This window comes from Anas acuta, chromosome 7 (assembly GCF_963932015.1).
Source record: "Anas acuta chromosome 7, bAnaAcu1.1, whole genome shotgun sequence".
NCBI classification, from domain to species: domain Eukaryota; kingdom Metazoa; phylum Chordata; class Aves; order Anseriformes; family Anatidae; genus Anas; species Anas acuta.
The window spans coordinates 12594596-12612652 of NC_088985.1; the positions used below are offsets into that span (position 1 = coordinate 12594596).

Consider the following 18057-nt stretch of genomic DNA (forward strand, 5'->3'; position numbering starts at 1 on the left):
TCACAGTGCTCAACGGTTATTCTCAGTGGTGTGTCACAGGGCTGACCTCATGGCAATAAAAACGTAGTTTGTCCCCCAGATAGGTGGGTGAATTTTCACAACTAGCTTTCCATTTCAGGTAGCATTGAAAACATACAACAATGAAACACATCTTAAGTTGTTCTTATATTTTCAGCTTGGTTTGCTCTGAAAATTGCTGGGTATCTCAGGGGTAGAGCTGGTCAAGACCTCTTCAACACATTTTTAAAATGGAAAATGCCATTTCCAAACTACAAAATTCATTGGCTCTGACAAAACCATTGTGTGGAAATATTCATCACGTCCCAGGTCAGAGAGAGAGAGAGAGAAGCGTGGTTGATAGTAACCACAGACTGATAGCTACAGCATTCAATCCCACTTCAAGTCGCAAGCTTTAAAAGCCTTGCTGAGTTCAGAACCATGATTTGAAGCACTTGTCTCCCACTCCCATCTGCTGCCAAGTTATTAACGTGCCATCAAATTATTCTGCAGCATGAATCTCTGAAATTCAGCAATGTTTGAATTCATCTAAAAGCTGCCTGAGAATAGGTTTCAAGTCTTAAAACTTCTGTGCAACAAGGAATCCTGCAACATCTGTGCAGCCCAACAAATAAGTCTAAAAACCTATTATTCCCCGAAGACATTTGCCTGAGGCTTTGAAGCTGCACCTCCATTCTGCTTCTGAAATTGTAAGTTCTTACACTCCATACTAGGCCACTATCATTACTGCTTGTAGAATTTGATGGCATTTCCCGGACAAATTCCGTATTTCAGATCCAGTTAAAATTGATTGGTCTATAACCAAGACTACTAATCAATAAAAAATATGGATAATAACGTGCATTTTTAATTCACCTTTTTTTTTTTTCCACTCTCTAAATGATGATATTAGGCTTTATTCACGAAAGCCTTCCGAAATGTAAGAACCAAGAATATACTGCTATAACTATGCTTGTAACAGGCATATCAAAATGGTTTCTGAAATCATACAGCTCTGCAGGGGTAATGCACTGCTGGAGAGGGACAAAACATGCTTCTCTCTATACGCTTGCCACTCTCATCACCACGTAGATCCCCGAGTAACAGTTCACCCTGAGTAAGAAACAAGGCTACACATTAACTCAGGCTTGCTACAGAAGATGTAGGCTTTGTCCCATTTTGTTATTTAATCAGCACCGTGAAGAATGCCATGCTCAGTTAAGTTTCCTTTCCATGTCTTCTCTGTTTTTGCGCCTCTTTACTTCCTTTGCTGCAGATGCTGGGCCTTTAAATCAGGTGGCACACTGGGTTATGTGAAACCAAACACTAACAACTAGATCCCTGTGCAAGGTGACCAACAAGCCTAGCTTGACAACGAAAGCTACAAAGACAGCATTTCTGGGAGAGTCCCTTTACACTTGAAGTTATAGTCTCAGATCAGCATTAATGATATTTGTAATTGCTTGCTTCTCTTCAGTACAGTTAGGTTTTAAAATACACAAAGGCACATTTGAGTCAGTAGTTTCCAGAATGCTGGTTTATAAGACCACTGAAGGAAACTGAGTGTTGTTTTACAATCTTCGCTCTCAAGTCAGTTTCTCCTTCACTTTCACCCAACCTTCTTTGCTAATATTCCTTACTTTTCCCACGTCATCGACTAACAGCCCCCCAAGAGAAGATGTGACTATATAAGGAAATTCAAACAGTAAAACAAGGACGCACTATCCAAATATAAAAATGGACAAAGTAATGCAACAGTGTGAAAACACATCCTTATCAACATCTCACAGATGAACACCGAGGCTCAGCGGGATCAGGCAGTTTGGACAGCAAGTGTGCGGCACTGGCAGGCACTGAACCCAAGTGGTGCAAATGCCAGTCCAGTTCATTGATCATGAGGCAGCAGCAGGTGTTATACTGTGTATGCTGATGTTAGCTGGTTTTAGACGGGCTGAAGCAGCCGAGGAGGCTGAGACATTGCTCTGCTGACTCACGCTGCAGCAAGAGATTCCCCGGCCAGCCCGGCTGAACCAGCGCGGCGTTGCCTCGAGTTGTTTTTGTAGCGAGCCGCAGAACAAGCACAGGCTGCGCTGGTTGCCCTGCTCCAGGGCCCGCCCACCAGTAACATCAGGCAGTGCCTAATGAAAACATCTCCAAAATGCAAGCAATTTGTTCAGGAACAGAACTTACATAACTCCAGCAAAACAAGCAAGCAAGCAAACAAAATAATTTAAAAAAGAATTAAACCTTAGGGGGTTTCCGTACCTACAGACTTCAACATCCAGAATATAGATAGCTGAAGGTTTTACAGAGAAAGAAATGGAAACGGAAGGATACAGTGACTCGTCTGTTGCACGCTACACCAGCTGAATTTAGGTCCCCAGCTTCTCTGCCTTGTAAATGTTACCTCTGCAACAACCTCCCAACACTACGCCATACAGTGCCCCAAAAAAGAGCATCGTGCGTGCTAGAGAAGGAGCAGTACCCCTACCTCCCTGAACTTGCCTTCTGTGACACAGGTGCCTATATATATATATATACATATATATATATATATACACATGCATGTGTACCAGCACACGTATCTACATGTGTATATATATATAAACGTGCAATACGCGTATGTATGTGACCAGCGCGCGGTGAGCCCCGGGTGTGTGTGCCTGTTTCCAGACCTGGCGGCGCGCCCAGCTGCAGGTACCGGAGCCCCTCAGCCCGCCCCCGCGGCGCCGCCTCACGCCCTCGGCTCTGGGGTCCCCGCGCGCGCCCCGCGTGCGCGCGCCCCGGGGCCCCGCCCCCTGCCGCGGCGGTCGCCATGGGAACGGGGAAGCCGGGCCGCGGGGAAGCGCGCCCCGAGCCCCCTCGGGCGGGCGCGAGGCGGGAGGCGCGCACACGCGGGCGCGCGGCCCCGGCCGCCCCCGCGCCGTTGGCCCGGCTCCGTTTGAACGGGCCCCGCTCGCGCCCAGCCAACGGGCGCCGCGCTGGGCGCTGACGTCACGGGCGGCGGGCTCGGGGCTCGGGGCCGGCGGCGCGGCCGGGCTCGGAGCGGGGCGGCTCGGGAAGATGAGGGTGAGCGGCGGGACCCGCGCGGGGGGCGCCTTCCCCACGGCCCCGCAACTCCGGGGCACGGCCGAGGGGAGGCAGGGAGGGAGGGGGGAAGCCCGAGGCTGTGCGGTGGCGGCGTTGGGGGCAGCAGGTTTGGCTCCTGAGCGCAGATCGCCCAGGGGCTGCTCGCAGCGCTGCGCGGGGCAGGAGGTGCCGCAGCACCCGGGGGGCACAGACAGGCAGGTGGGGGCCAGGGCTGCGAGCCCCCCGGCCCCAGCGGCACGGACAGGAGCTGCCCTTCGGCAGGGACCCTGGCTCGCATCCAGCGCCAGGAGCGGCAAAGGGCTGCTCACCGCACGCTCATTGGCACTGCTCCCGCAGGTCGGCTTCGGGAAAGGGCAAAGAGGGGCGTCAGGCCAGAGGGGCTGTGCGTTGTGCAGCGAGGCAGGGGTTACATTGCATCCCCGTGCAGCGCTCAGCATCGGGAGCCAGGGGAAAAGTGGAGAGAAAGGAGGAATCAAGTGCAGCGAACAGAACTGGTGCAGCTCCCGCCGCTGCAGCCTCGGTGACAGAGTTTCACGTGCATTTCAAAGCCAGCAGCCAGCTGCGGGACGTGCGGCTGGAGGCAGAACTTCGCTCAAGTGCCCAGGCTGCAAGCGGTCAGATATGTCATTGTGTGCAATGTACGCCTCTGTGATACCCCTGCATAAGACACACTCAGGGAAAGCTTAACCCTTTTTTTTTTTTCCTCTCCCCATTTCTGCAGGAAACTATGCCCCAGACGCCAATATTTTCCAGTATGCTTGGATCCAGTTGTAGTGGGCAAGTGCAGCCAGACATGGGAGAGAGGTGCGTGGACCCTGTTTATCAGGATGGGAACATTGTTTCTGGATCTCTGGAGGCCTTGATAGAGCGCCTGGTGCCCACCATGGACTATTATCCAGACGTAAGTATGCACTGAAGAGGTTTTTTTTTTTTTCTTTTCATGGTATCTTTGCATTAGGATCCAGCTTAGTGCATCCTCAAGAAATTCTACCTCCCCCTGATTTGAGATTAAGATGTAGGCTCAAGATGCATTGATTTCCTTTGCAATATTTACTCCATAAATACGTTGCTCAATGGGGGGTACTCTCCTTTGTTAATAAGGATGCCTGCTAGAATGGTAAAGCCATGTTGAACCCAAATGGTTGCCTTAAGAACCAATTAAAAGCAGCATTAGCCATAATTTTCAATCCTTCTAAGCTGCTTTACCCCTAACACAGCCGAGATTAACTTTTAACCAGCTCCTACGTAGAGAAATAGACCAGCTCTTGCAGCTCAAATCAGCTCCAGTATTTTTTTACCACTTAATTTTCTATGCATCTTCTAGTTAGACCATCAGAAAAAAAAATAGATTGTAATTATAATGCTGTCTTTCTCAATACATTTAATGGGCGAGTGCTGTAATAATGTTTCTGAGCCTGAAAATGATTTTGCAACTGATTAAATGTCCTCACTGCAGTCCCCTGAAGTAAATGTTACTGATAACTGTAGGGCATGCAGTAAGATTCTGAACTTAGGATATTATTAAGAGATCACTTTATCACTTAAATTGCCCCTTTGTACCCATTAATGAAAGATGTTATTTAAACTGGTTGCCAAAGATTCAAGAGGCTATATAGGTTATATTCTATCTCAGTGTGAAAAAACAGCAGATATGGCAGAAGCAACCCCACTCTTTTTAAGACTGATAGGGCAACAGGAAACTGCATTCAGTACTGACTGGTATGTTGAACTTCCACTGTCTTAGTGGGCCATGCTAGAATCTATACCTTGCAGTATGTCTTTCAGTCTGATCCATTTAGAACTTTTTACTCTGGTTTCACATGGGTCACAATAAAATCCCCTCAAGCTCACACATACACACCACACATCTTTACAGTTACCACGCACAAAAAAGGCACTCTCCATATGGGTTTAGCGGGTAGAAGCAGAAGAATTTCCAGCAATGATCAGTGAAAGATTAAAACAAAAAAGCAAAATGAGGATGTTTTAATTTTCCAATTCTATTCTAAACCTCTTATTTCAATATGCACTACCTTCAGTGGATGCTAAGTACCAAGTCCTTTATAAGACACAGGGGAATCACCATAGTTACGCATTAAACTCCAGTTGCACCCCACACAAACGCGTAGTGTAGAGCAGATGCAGAAGAAAGTTGGGCTTGAAGAGAACCTTGAAACATGGCATACCAGTGAAATAGTTCCAGGCTGCAATAGCTAAGCTTTCCAAGGACTCTGCTCCTTGGATTTTGTTTAATACTAGAACGTAGCTATTTGCTGCTTGGATTTTTGGAATATCGTTAAGTTTAAGTAGCTGCTAATGCACATCCCTTGTTGCAATATAGGATCTATTTATAACACAGTCACTCTGAAAATTGTTCCATAAAGCGAGCATTACTTAAGGGGTCTGTGACTTATTTTGGAATGCTGCTGGTTTCCATGGTGCTATCCCATACCCTGTGCGAGGGAGCATCGCAAACCATGCAGGCACAGACCCCACCCTGAGAGGCTGCAGTTTAAATAGACAGCGAGCTGACAGCTGGGAGAGATACAGCAGAAGCAATCAAGAGAGCTCCTGGGAAAAGGAGACGGAAAACAGTATTAAGACAAATCCATCTCCTCTACAGCAGGACACATTCTTTTAGTTAGATCAGATCACCCAATTCAGCTAAAAGGATTCATTTTAAGACAAATAGATAAATAAGCTTTGAGTGACATGAAGAGGGAGCTGTATTTGAGGCAATGCAAGTTTTGCATTTCAGTTCAGTTTCATGTTTATGCTTAACTTCATGCCCACTTCTATTTTTAGGGAAGTTGCCACAAAAGGTTAGCGTGATAGCCACTTAATGCCGATGTCCTGTCAGAAGAGGGGCCAACACTGTTTGTTCAAGAGAAAGGTATAAGCACCTCCCAGTTGCCTGTCTCTGGCCACACAGGCAGAGAAAGGGGATAAGGCATCACCCATTAATTCTCACCAAGAGAAGCTATTGGTTACGTTAGCAGAGATTACCTGTAGTTTCAGAGCGACACATCTACAAGTTGCTGTACACATCCAAATTTTTGGATTAGTACATCTAAGCATTATGCTTAGAAAGCATTCCTGTCTCTGTCGACATTAAGCTAAGGATTGCAGTAACCTTCCAGCTGGAAAAAAGGGGGTGGAGGAGAAAGCAAACACAGTATCTTTCTGTGCCGGTTACAGAGGCAAAACAAAAATGTATTTGCCATGTTGGCAGAACAAGAGACAGACAAGGGAGGACAGGAAAGATAAGGGCCTACATTTGTGTATGCTCTTTTGAGGTTTGTTTGTGTACAGGGACTTGTTCAGCACACAGGAAAACGTATACTCGTGAGACGGAGGAGTTCGGGAGGTTAGGAATGGAATGTACCAGTCTGCAACCCTTGTGCCCAAGCAAGAAAGTGTTTCAAGAAAATGTTTCACAAACAAGAAGTTCCAGAATGAGCAGTGAGTGCATGAAGAAAGTATTTTTTTTTTCTCCTCCTCAAGACAACACCAGTACATTCTTGGGTCAGAGAGTAACAATTCCTTCTTTAGTCTTGTGTGCTTGCCTTTTTTTTTTTTTTTTTTTTTTTTTTAAATATAATTCAGCTCATCTCTTAGCAACAACTTTAGGCACTAGAGGAATCTGGCTTCTTTTTCTCTTGTAAAGCACAAGACCCTTTTGTGTCAGCTAAGTTGTTCCAAGTACAGGAATATATATAGATATTTTTTTTACCTCTCCTCCCAAATACCTGTCACTTTTGTAGGATAAGAGGAGCTTAATTTTCAATCTCATAGATTATGGAAGCATTTTTAATCATTTTTTGTCAAACCAGCTAGCTTCATAGCTAAGTTTCCTTCTCCAAACCATCTTCTTCATATGTGGGGGACTGCTTATGAGAGAGTGGGGGGTCTTTACTCTGTTACAGCATCGAGCCTATATGGGTGTAGGTGTACAGGTGTAATAAATCACAGAAATCCTCCATCTGGAGAAGGCATCTGACATTAGCGTGAAATATTTCCTATCCAGAAAAGTGGTTCCTAACCACCGAGACCTACCGCTAAGCTGACGTGTATGGCTTGGTTCAGCCTCGATCCTCTCTATTGGATAGGAAGTGGTTATTAGCAGAGGCAGGGAGATAGGGCTCGGCACTGCTGTCAGACACAGGATTGTTTACTTGCAGTTACTCCCTTGTCTATGCCAGCATAAGCAAAAAGTCTCAAATCTCTACCAGCAGTATCAAAAAAGAAACCTAAGAAGTAAGACCAGACACCCATATATTGTAAACCAGCCTCAGTTAAGTGACTTAAGAAGCGGCATAAATACAGCAGATGGGTTCCAGAAGAAGAATAATTTGTTTCTACAGTTTAGCAGTTCAGTGTCGTCTGGAAAAGCATCGCACAGGTCCAGTACAGATACTGCTGATTACAGAGAGACACCAGCAAGCCTAAAATGGAAAGCACACGCTTCTACGGCTGCATATCTTCCTGTATCTTGCCACTTCAGCAGTTTTTTGAACCTCATACAAAACAGTACTGAAGAGACCAAACACAAGTGCAGGTCATCTGGGTCACTCTTCTCTTGCAGTATAACATCAGGAAAATGATACTCTGAGTGGGGCTTTCTTGGAGTCACTCTGGACAAACATTGTCCCACATCACACAGACTTCCACCAACGAGACCTACACTAGAATTAGTACAAGAAGCAAAATTATATCTTTCCTTAAAAGAATGTGTTCCAGCTTATCCGAGCGAAGGTCACTGACAGGGCAGCGTGGCTTGCATTTTGGTTCCTTGCCACTTATGTGTACAGGCAACTTTCTCGTGTGCTTCCAGACTTCCAAAGAACAAGAATGTATGGAAGGGATGAAAAAGTATCAGAGCTCTTTTTTTTTTTTTTTTATTCCCCAGCTCTCTTAAATGCAAAATAGGGTAAAAGCAATAGCTGCTTCACATTTCCAGAATAAAAGTCTTCACACAACCCTGTGACAGCTGACACACCCAGCAGCTAAATTCCTTTCCCAGATAGGCCAGACTTACAGTTTTAAGTTCAGGGACAGTGCTGATAGAAACAAAGACAGGAATTGGCTACAAAAAATAAGAGAGGACAACCAGGCATAGGTTACCCCCCAAAACCAACAGCATTCTGTCTCATATTTTAATTCTTAAAAGAAGTGCATCAGTTTAAGGATCATTCTCACATATATAAGCATACAACGAGTGATATGTTGTCCCCATAACATACCCAAGTCCCCGTCTGTAACCAGGTCAGCTCTTCGGCCTGTAACACATTGCATGCACACTACTCAACATTTTATATATCAAATTTCTCCAAAGCTAGCACAATCTCATCAACTGTTTCCAGATGCAGGTGTAAGAGCTACATTAAATTTCTTGTTAAACTTCATAAACATTTTTTTTTGTCATGTAACTGTAACTCTGAAAATTCTGAAGAGACACATAAGCTTGTTGGGCAGAAGCCCAGTTTAAGTTATCACTATGTCCATTTTTGGGACGTTTGCAGCCATGCCACCATGAAGGGAAACTGCTGTGTCCTGCCACTGTCCAGGCCACCCACTTGAAGTCATTATGAATTATGAAGTCATTAGATGGCCCCAGCTGTCTGTCTCTGGTAGACCATGGAAGTGCTTCTCAAGAACCCAACCCAAAGTGCCCATCCAGTTAACCTAGCCCTTCTCCTCCTCTCTTCGTCTATTCATAAGCTGTAGAGGAGGCAAAACCTACAGATGAATTCATTTTAATTGCACAGATTTAATGCTATTCCTAATTTACAACATGAACCCCAGTGCTTATAAGGCCTTAAAATCATAATTTATATTTTAAATGCCTCTGCAGTGTCACATTTCACTCTGGTCCTTCATTAGCTTCCTCTGCAAGCTTGGGAAAGAGTTGGATTTTGGATTTTCCATGGATACATACTTAACCTATTATGTACTTCGCACACTCTCAACACTCCCAACTCTCAGCACACTGACCTCTAGTTAACTTCATTTATATTTTAAAAACACTCCTTTTTCCCATTCTGATATTTGGAAGTATTTTAATACTAAAGTTATACTGTAGGGCACACTGGATACTAGAGAAGTGGAAACATTTTTCATTAATAGCACACATTATTGTAATTAGAGAGGTAAACTCCATAATCTTTTTGGATTTGAAGATGCTATCATTGTTTGGCTACAAGTATGCTTTAGAGACTACAAGCAGCAAAATTCAGTAGCAAACTGTAAAGATGCCATATTTTAGACAACTGGCTTTAAGTTCTTAGATGTCTCAATTTACTTGCCCAATCCAAGGTGACATATGTGCACAGTGGTTATTTATATGCGCATGTGGCTGTGGCCTGCCAAATCACATTTCTAAAAACATGGTGGAAAGTAACAGTACACACTGCAAACATAGCATAGGGTAATTGAAATCCTTAGCGAAGGAGATCCCCTACAATTTCCTTACTACAATTTTTGTCAGAAAGCTTCAAGGAAAAACAGAAGCCCTTAAGAGATGCTAACAACATTACTCTGGCGATTACATCCAAATACAGAAGCCAAGTTTCAAACACCAAAACAGGACCAGGGCACAAAGGCATTCTCCCATCGTGTAATTGCCCAGAGTATGATTTGGAATACGATGCATTACAGCTTTTACAGAGCAAATGAAGAGGCTCTTTCTAATGAGAAATAATTGTTGACACATACTGGTAGAATTCATGCTGAAAGGAGTCTGAAACAGGCCCACATAGGTAAAAGTAAGCCTAAAACTGAATTACTGTCATATGGCCTCAATCTACGCTCAAGCTTGTGTCAGTGACTGTGGGAAAAAGGAAAGAAAAAAGATACATGAAGAAATTACAGCTGTGGTTTGGAATAAACATGAAGCAGTTTTCTGCAGCTCAATGAAAAACAGTCACTCCTGCAGAAACCAAGTGGCAAAAATAATAGTGTTCAAATGACATAACACCCTACACTGGACATATTTCATTTGTCTTTTGGTGAGTGATGACTAGTTAGGCATATTAAGTTGGCCATTTTAAAGGGAAATAATCTGGCAATCTGGAAACAACACCACAGTAGCCTTGAAGCCTACATTTCCTCTTAACAGTGCTAGAAAAGACCACAACCTCTCTGGAGGAAGCAAGAATTACACAAAGTTTAGAAGTAAAGCTACATTTATATTTTATAGAATAGGTTTTTTTTATTAGTCTCCAGGGAAGACAGATGATTTTGCTAAAGTTATGCTACTTGCTTTCTTCCCTCTCTGCTACCACAGAGGACTTACATCTTCACTTTCCTGCTGAGCTCCCGAGTCTTCATTCATCCCCATGAGCTCCTGGCTAAAGTGGGGCAGATCTGCATCAAACAGAAGCAGCAGCTGGAAACGGGGACTGAGGCAGAAAAGGTAAATGAACATTTATGTCCTGCAGTTGGCTGTGCTGCTGTTATTTATTTCCCACTCTCTCCTTTTCATTAAAAAGCTAAATAGATAGATAAAGAATAAATTGAAATTACGATCAGCATGTATTACTGAATGTGCTTTTATTTGTGTTGTCTTCCTTGAAGTACTGTTGCTTCTTTGCTGACTACAACTGTAGGCTACGTAGTACCTTATCAGCCTGGTACAGCAGCCAGAAACACAACCTTGCTCATGAGCTCCAGGTCAGTGCTGCATGCTGGAGCAATGCTTATCTGCCATGAAACCCGGCCAGCAACTTGCTTTGCACCTTTGGGCTTTTGCCAGGCTAGGTCTGTCTGCAATCTGAGTCCCGTCATCACGCTATCAGAGCTGCGAGCCCTGCTAGAGGTACACTAGGAACCCGTTATTGCTGGGGTGTTACACATAGCTTGGTGTAACAGTAAATCAGGAATTTTCCTCTCATGAAAATAAAGGGATGCACTACTTGAAATGGTAGCCTATGCTTGCACATATGAATATGCAGTTTTACTACAACTAATTAGACGTAACGGGGACAGTTTATGATATGCACTGAAATCCATTTAAGTCTCACCATTATGGAAAACATGTATTGAAGGACTTGACTGAAAACAAAGTACCAGAATAGTCCCAGCTGGGATGCAAATATAAGCGGCAGAAACAAGGATGAAGTCAGCAAATACTTACAGATCTCAACTGCTCAAATCCTGGGCATATTTTAGATCCATTCTTCTATAATGCAAAATTAGAGGCTCACATTCCTAGTTCTCAGCACTTTGATAATCCCATTTCCTTTTCTCCTTGTTGCATCAGGAGTCCAAATGGGGAGCACAAATGGTAACCCTGTGCTTTGGCAACACAGGCTTTTTGACACCAATACTGGCTTAAGGGCTTCTCTCCCCCTTTCTATTCCTGGTCTGCAGTCTCATATTATGCCACAACACTCCTCCATGGGGAAAGCTAACCCCTTGGTGCAGGGTGACTTGCATCCAGGTCAGTCCCCTGCTCCACTCACCAAACAGCTGTGTAACTAGCTGTGTTGGTGCTGGGAAATTGGAGGTTCTCAGGGAAGGCAGATCTAAGGACTACTGCATCCATCTTTGTACAGAGGTGCTAACAGTTCCCATCACCACCCCTGAACTAGTTCATGACTTAGCAGCCCCACGCTGCTCCTTTGTAAATTGTAGCGTTTAGTTAGACAGAGCTGAGGAACCATCAGAGGTAGGAAGTTGTAAGATGCTGGGACTGAAACATGTCTGAAACATGGGGTAAAGCTGTCTACAGATACGTGGTAAGGATGAGTGACTGCTGTCAGTAGTTAGTGTCAAAATATGTACGTGAAATGCTTGGATTTAAAAATAATGGAATATAAAATGAAACTCTTCTGTGAAAAATAATACACTTAGATGAGTTGTGTTTTTTTCAAGCTCAAACAGTAGCTGGAGACTAAATCTCTCGACTGTTAAAGATATGGTACTAGTGGTGAAGTAGTACAATTCTGGCTTTTCAGCAGATGCATTTAAGAAATCATGACTTCCACACTGAAATGAATTAGCATTACATCCTAACAACAGGATGTGAAGTAGAGCTGCTCGTATTCCAAACACCCACACTCTTACACCTTCTGCTGACAATTTGGAAATGGGCCTACAGGAAAATCAACAGCAGGGTGACAATAAAACATGAGTGTTTGGGAGGCTGCTGTAATTTACATGCTTTTCTAGTTGCTTTTCCTACTACGCCCTTGATCCCTTCCATCCCCCTTAATATGAACTGTAATTTTTTCCAGCTCACTGAACACAGCATTCTTGGGAAACACTACATAAAAATTCTAACATCCCTCTCGAATGACTACTTTGCAGACCTGTACTACAAGCACCTGTATCTTTTACACAAAAACTTGGCCACTAGCATATGCAAACATTTGTTTTTCTATCTGGCAACAAGTCAAAGCTCATTTTACAGGTAGTGTGGAAATTCTCAACTCAAGGCACTCTATCTACATACACTCATAACCCATCATCAGCTGACCTTACCTTCTAATAGGGGACTTCATAGCAGCAAATAGCTGGCAAAAGTAGTTAAAGCAGCCCTGATCATGTCTGATAAAAGATTTGCATAAACAAACTCTAAGACAAGAAGCTGGCTGACTTGTTGCCTGGGTACTGTGTGAGCTGAAAAAGTGGCAAGGAGACGGGTGTTTAGGTTAGGCACCACAATATTGATCTTTCCTTTGTTTTTGACATTTCTGGCAAACTGCAGAGGCCTGTAGAAAACAAGCTGAGAGAAAAGTACATTAAGAAGACATATGGGATGTCTTAGAGCCCTCTGAGAGTCTTTTTGGCCAATCATAAAAAGAAAGGGTTTCACGGTTTAAAATGCCAGTTATACTATAGATACAAGTAGTTGAGCTTGACCATAAGGGATAAAATTTAACCCTCCATAAGCACACTGGAAATTGGAGACTCAAAGAAAATGGCCACAGAAAAAAGCACTTGTGTATAAAGTAAAAGTTAGATCCAATTAAGCTTGTCTTACCTGTCTCAGAATACATAAGTCCCTTCAAAAAGACTAATCGCCCTCAGTTTCTGTCAGCAGTAAGATCTCCTTTTTAAACCAAAAAATGGGAACGGTACTTGTAACCAGGTCAATGTCATTAAGCCTCCCCTTCCTGCAGCCACGTTACTGCAGGTGTAGCCCCTAAGCTTCTGATCAAGAGTGTAATAAGGAAATTACATTGCAGATGAGAAGAATGAACAGCTGTTTAATGGGATTTCTTTAGCTTACACAAGTAGGAAGGTGAACAGATGAAAACTTCCTCATTTTCCCCTCAGTGCATCACCGGTTGGGTAGAAAATAAACATAACTCGAACAAAGTTTTGATTCTGGCTTGTTAAAAGTCTTCTTAGCACACCCACCCAGTTTTGCATGAGTGCTCCTTCAGATTTACTGATGCTGCTCTCTATTGCTATGGTACTGGTGTAATTGGCATCCAATTCAGGTCTATCCGATGAAAAGCCTTTGAAGATTCATGAGTAACAGAAGAACTTGGAAAATAAAAAAATGTGTTGGCCCTTACTCAAAAAGCTATCAACCACAGAACAGGGAGGAAGAACTATTTTCTCCGTCCATTTTGATTTAGATGTCACGGAGAGAACACACACATCTTTCCTGTCATTCATTCATTTTAATACACAGCTCAATCTGGAGGGTCTGATAAATTCTGTAGAACAGAAGTGTCTTTGTGAACATTTCTCATGAAAGATACCTGGTACAGGGCTGCATTTGGTATGCATTTGAATTGTAACAGTAAAGGTACCGCTGCCTCAGATGGCATAAATCAGCTTAAGTCCCACGGACTTCAATCAAATAAGATGCTTAAACTATCCTGTCATCTTCCTGGCTTTATAAAGCTAACCTTGAAAATATCTTCAAAGAGTTTGGTAAGAAACATTGCCAAGCTATCCTGAAAGGGGGCTAAGTCATCTTATTTAGGAATCTGGCTCACTGTTAAATATGCTCTTTTTTTCTCCCCTTGACCTACCACAGATGCAAAGTATATTCAAGGGCATCTAGTTTTATGCAAACCATCATCAAGTATTTACTGTCAGACAGGTCTGTGGTCAGTAATTAACACATTGCTTCTTTCTAGGCAAAGCTGAAATCCTTTGCTGCCAAAATCATTCAGCTCCTGAAGGAATGGACTGAAACTTTCCCCTATGATTTCCAAGATGAAAAATCCATGAAAGAGTTGAAGGAGATCGCTCACAGGATCACACAATGTGATGAGGTAGGGGCGGGGGGGAAGTAATATTTGTGTCAGCCTCTATGTAGTTTATCGTATTAAATTGGAAACTGTTGCTCCTACATGCAGTATTTTCTAAACAGACTACAGCAGCAGTTACTAAGCTGTCAGCGTAGCTGCAGGACACAGGCTGAGGGATGAACTTAATGGCCCATTAGCAGAAACTCTCTGTGTATAATCACCGAGTATAAGATGAAGAGACAGAAAATTCAGTGATGAAAAATAGATGTATTGCAGAAGCAGAAAGAACAGTGACTATAATGGCACAATACAGTTAACTCTCATGGCGACTTATGTCCCATCCTTTGTGCTTTGCTGCTACTCAAAGACTATCAAGTACGTTGTATCAGTGTACTCTAGCTCAAGATGAAGATGCTTATGAGTGACTGTTTTTTTGTGTGTTTTATTTTTTGCTACGTTTAAGGTGCCCCTGAAGTATTTCCACAAAGGAAGTTTGAGACCTGCTAGCTGGTCAGTCACCACTCTTAGCAGCCTTGAGTTTTCAGTCTGTGAAGAAAACTAGCTCTCACAAAAAACGTTTCTGAAGTGATCAGATAAAGCAAATTAGAAGATGACTACAGATGTTACTCTTCTTTTTTTTTGTTTGTTTGTTTAAAGAGAAAACTGACGAAGCCTATATTTCTTCCTTACTGAGAAAGTCGCTCTAACTACCAACAGACAGAAGGAAGGCTATAAATGAGAACTGCAAGGGAGTTCGTGTGAACACGAAGGGTTACTTATATACAAGGAGAAGCTTCTTGTTTTGAAAGCCAAAACTTCAAGATTCTTTAGAGAACAATTAGCAGGAAACAGGAAGACAATTGTGTGCTGTTTTCATTGATTCCAGTACAGAGACAAGGAAGAATAGCAGGTCTGACAGCACGGTGTGAATCAGTGATAGGACGCGATGCAGTTAGGCGTTACCAGGTTGTCAAAAGGAAGTATGTCAGTTCTGTTACATCAGCAGAGCTGTTTACCTGGATGCTGCTATGAAAATGTCAGTGCCTTAGTAGGAGGGGAAAAGCAGATAGGATTATAAGGCACCTTCTATTCCCTTTGTAAACAGGGCAGAGAGGTGTACGTTGGCAGAGATACTGTGAAAGGGGACTTGGCAAAATTGCAGGGGGTTTGTTTAGCACGTGTATCTTGGTATTTATTTTGTCTATTATTTTGATCTTGAAAGAAGTTGTGACCTTTCTTTCTCTTCCTCTTCCTCCCCACTCTTACGTATAAGTTGTCATTTGGGAGAAAACATCTCGCAATGGCTCAATGCTCTGATGTCTGAGGCTTCTGATGACATCTCTTAATTACAGCATCATAGTCTTTATCCCCTTAGCAAGGCTACAAGTCAGGTTTGATCAGTGAAAAGCTATGCCACATCTGACCCCTAGGAGATTTAATCTGACACTGACAAAAAGCAGCTCTTGCTCTCAGTATTTGTTACCATCTTTCTGTCCTAAGAAATTACCCATGCCATGCTTCAGCAGGGGATTATGGCAACACTTTAGAGTTTTATTTTGTATTTTAAAGCTTTTCCAAATCCCCCTAGGACACTGTTCACATATATAAGATAGGAGGTAAATCAAGAACTGACACACAACAGTCAGGTGCTTGTGCCAGTGATAGAAGGCTGCATAACAGACAGCTATAGCTACAGCCAGGGCTAAGTACAAACATCTCACCTGAACTCAAACAAGGATGAGTTACTGTCAACTCACCGATGCTGGAAACCGAACTCAAAGTCATACCTCTCAGATCAGCTGAAACTTTCACCTTTATTTTCTGAAGTTATAAGAAAATTTAGGACAAGATCACTAAGGAAAGGAAACTGCTAAAACTCTCAAAGAGCCTTGGTCTGAAAATTAAGATACCGATAAAATCACAATAGCTTAAGTAAGCCATAGTTTTTAATGCCATTGCAGTTTCTTTGTACACTTCCAAATAATGTCTGATAGCCTCACCCACCCTCACATTTGATTCCCTGTGATCTGCATCTACAAATGTAAGGGGGTAGGCATGGGTAAGTGAGGCACAGTGGCTGAAGTCAAGTGGTTCACATCATAAAGCTCAGCATACTGGAAAGCAGAATTAGCTCTCTATTTTAGTCCCCCCACCAAGCTCCCTCGGCATTTCTAAGCACTTGTAGCACAATATCCGAAATGGCTCCAGCCAGCTGCTGTTCCGTGGTAATCTAGTTGCCTCATCAAGATGAGCTACACTGCCTTCAGCTTTTCAATTTATTCCACTTGGGAGTCAGATTATTGCCTTGTAAAGCAACATTCTGACACTATTATTGCTTAATTATAGCATGCGATATACAAGTATTTGGTAGTCATCGTCTCTCACATCTGCTACGTAATTTCAGTCATCACTGCACATTAGTGGCTTCTTCGAACGATCAGAGCCATTGCAGATCTTCATACTGCATCCAGTTGACTGGTGGAAACCAACACAGCGTGCTGTAAACCAACAGTTAACCTAGTGGCTAACTTCAAGAGAAATAATTTGCATGAAAGCAAGAGAGCAATATCCTAGTGGAAAGGAGGACTGTCTGATAGAACTAGTTTTTGTTTTGTTTTTTTCCCCTCCAGCAGCAGGAGACCAGAGTCAATGAATTTGTATCATTTCAAGTAGTAATCAGGGAGACCAAGTAATAGGAACTTGATCAAGTTAGCTCTTTGGAGTTGACCTCAGAGGGAAGTATAGGACATAAAAAAGCCATGGTAGAAAGAATTCAAATGTCTTAGATGTCTAGAACCTGCACCTGACAAATAGAAGGGCATTTAAATTCTCCAAGAATTAAAGATATTGTGCCACTACGGTACTTTGCAGGCATGTTCCTGGATACAATGTGCATTCCCTGGATTCTGTTGGGCTATACAGGCCTGGTCATCAGAGGGTCTGCTAGGAATCACAAAACTTTTGTCACTTGGTACACAGAGGATCCAAGAACACCTGTACAAGTAGCTCTGCCACCCTTCAGTAAATTCACTTCTAAGCTGTTTATCCAAAGGCCTTGGAAATGGGGTGCCAGTCAACAACTGCCAGGAGCAGCCCAGCCAGGCAGTGAAACAGAGCTGGGAAGGCAGGCAGGCACAACATCATTATGTGGCTGTGTAGGCAGTTCCTGTGTCACAGGATGCCCAGCCCAGAGAAGATGGAAGATAATGGATTTATTTTTCCCAGTCAGAAATTGTTTGGTGATGCGTCTGCAAGAGTTAAAGGTTTTTAGCAATCCTTGTTTCTGCCTTTTGCTTAGGAAAATGGGACAGTGAAAAAGATCATTAGCCAGATGACACAGAATCTCCTGATGGCCCTCTCTGCACGGAGCCAGTACCAGGAAATCAGAGAGAAATTCCGGCAACCTGTTACTGACAAGGGCACCATCCTCAAAAACAAGCCGCAGTCAACTCAAAAGGACATCCTGAGCGTGTGCTGTGACCCTCTGATCTTGGCACAGCAACTAACCCATATTGAACTGGTGAGACATCAATTTGTGTGAATTATTTCATTTTCCATTTACTAAATATTCTCATCAGTATGAATTTTGCTACAGGCTTCACTGAAAGCCTCCAGTGTTCTAATCCGAAAATGCCAAATGACGAACAAAAACAATAAGGTACACTCTGTAGAAATGTTTCATACTTATCAGTAAAGAAAGCTTAAGGAGATGAAAGTTACCAAAACGATCTCACAGCTTTGGATTTATTGATGCATT

At 43.1% G+C, this 18057-nt stretch overlaps 1 protein-coding gene across 5 annotated transcripts in view; it reads left to right on the forward strand.

Annotated features, from left to right (window-relative positions):
• The window catches only part of RASGEF1A (RasGEF domain family member 1A), a 157756-nt gene that overhangs the window by 130763 nt on the left and 8936 nt on the right, over positions 1–18057 (forward strand). For 3 of the 5 annotated variants that reach the window (XM_068687892.1, XM_068687895.1, XM_068687893.1), the window contains 4 exons: positions 3809–3988; positions 10373–10501; positions 14187–14324; positions 17599–17820. In XM_068687892.1, the coding sequence (XP_068543993.1) occupies positions 3809–3988; positions 10373–10501; positions 14187–14324; positions 17599–17820 (669 nt within the window). Of the gene's footprint in view, positions 1–2930; positions 3067–3477; positions 3711–3808; positions 3989–10372; positions 10502–14186; positions 14325–17598; positions 17821–18057 lie in introns of those variants that run through there. The other 2 variants (XM_068687894.1, XM_068687896.1) reach the window with 2 other exon arrangements.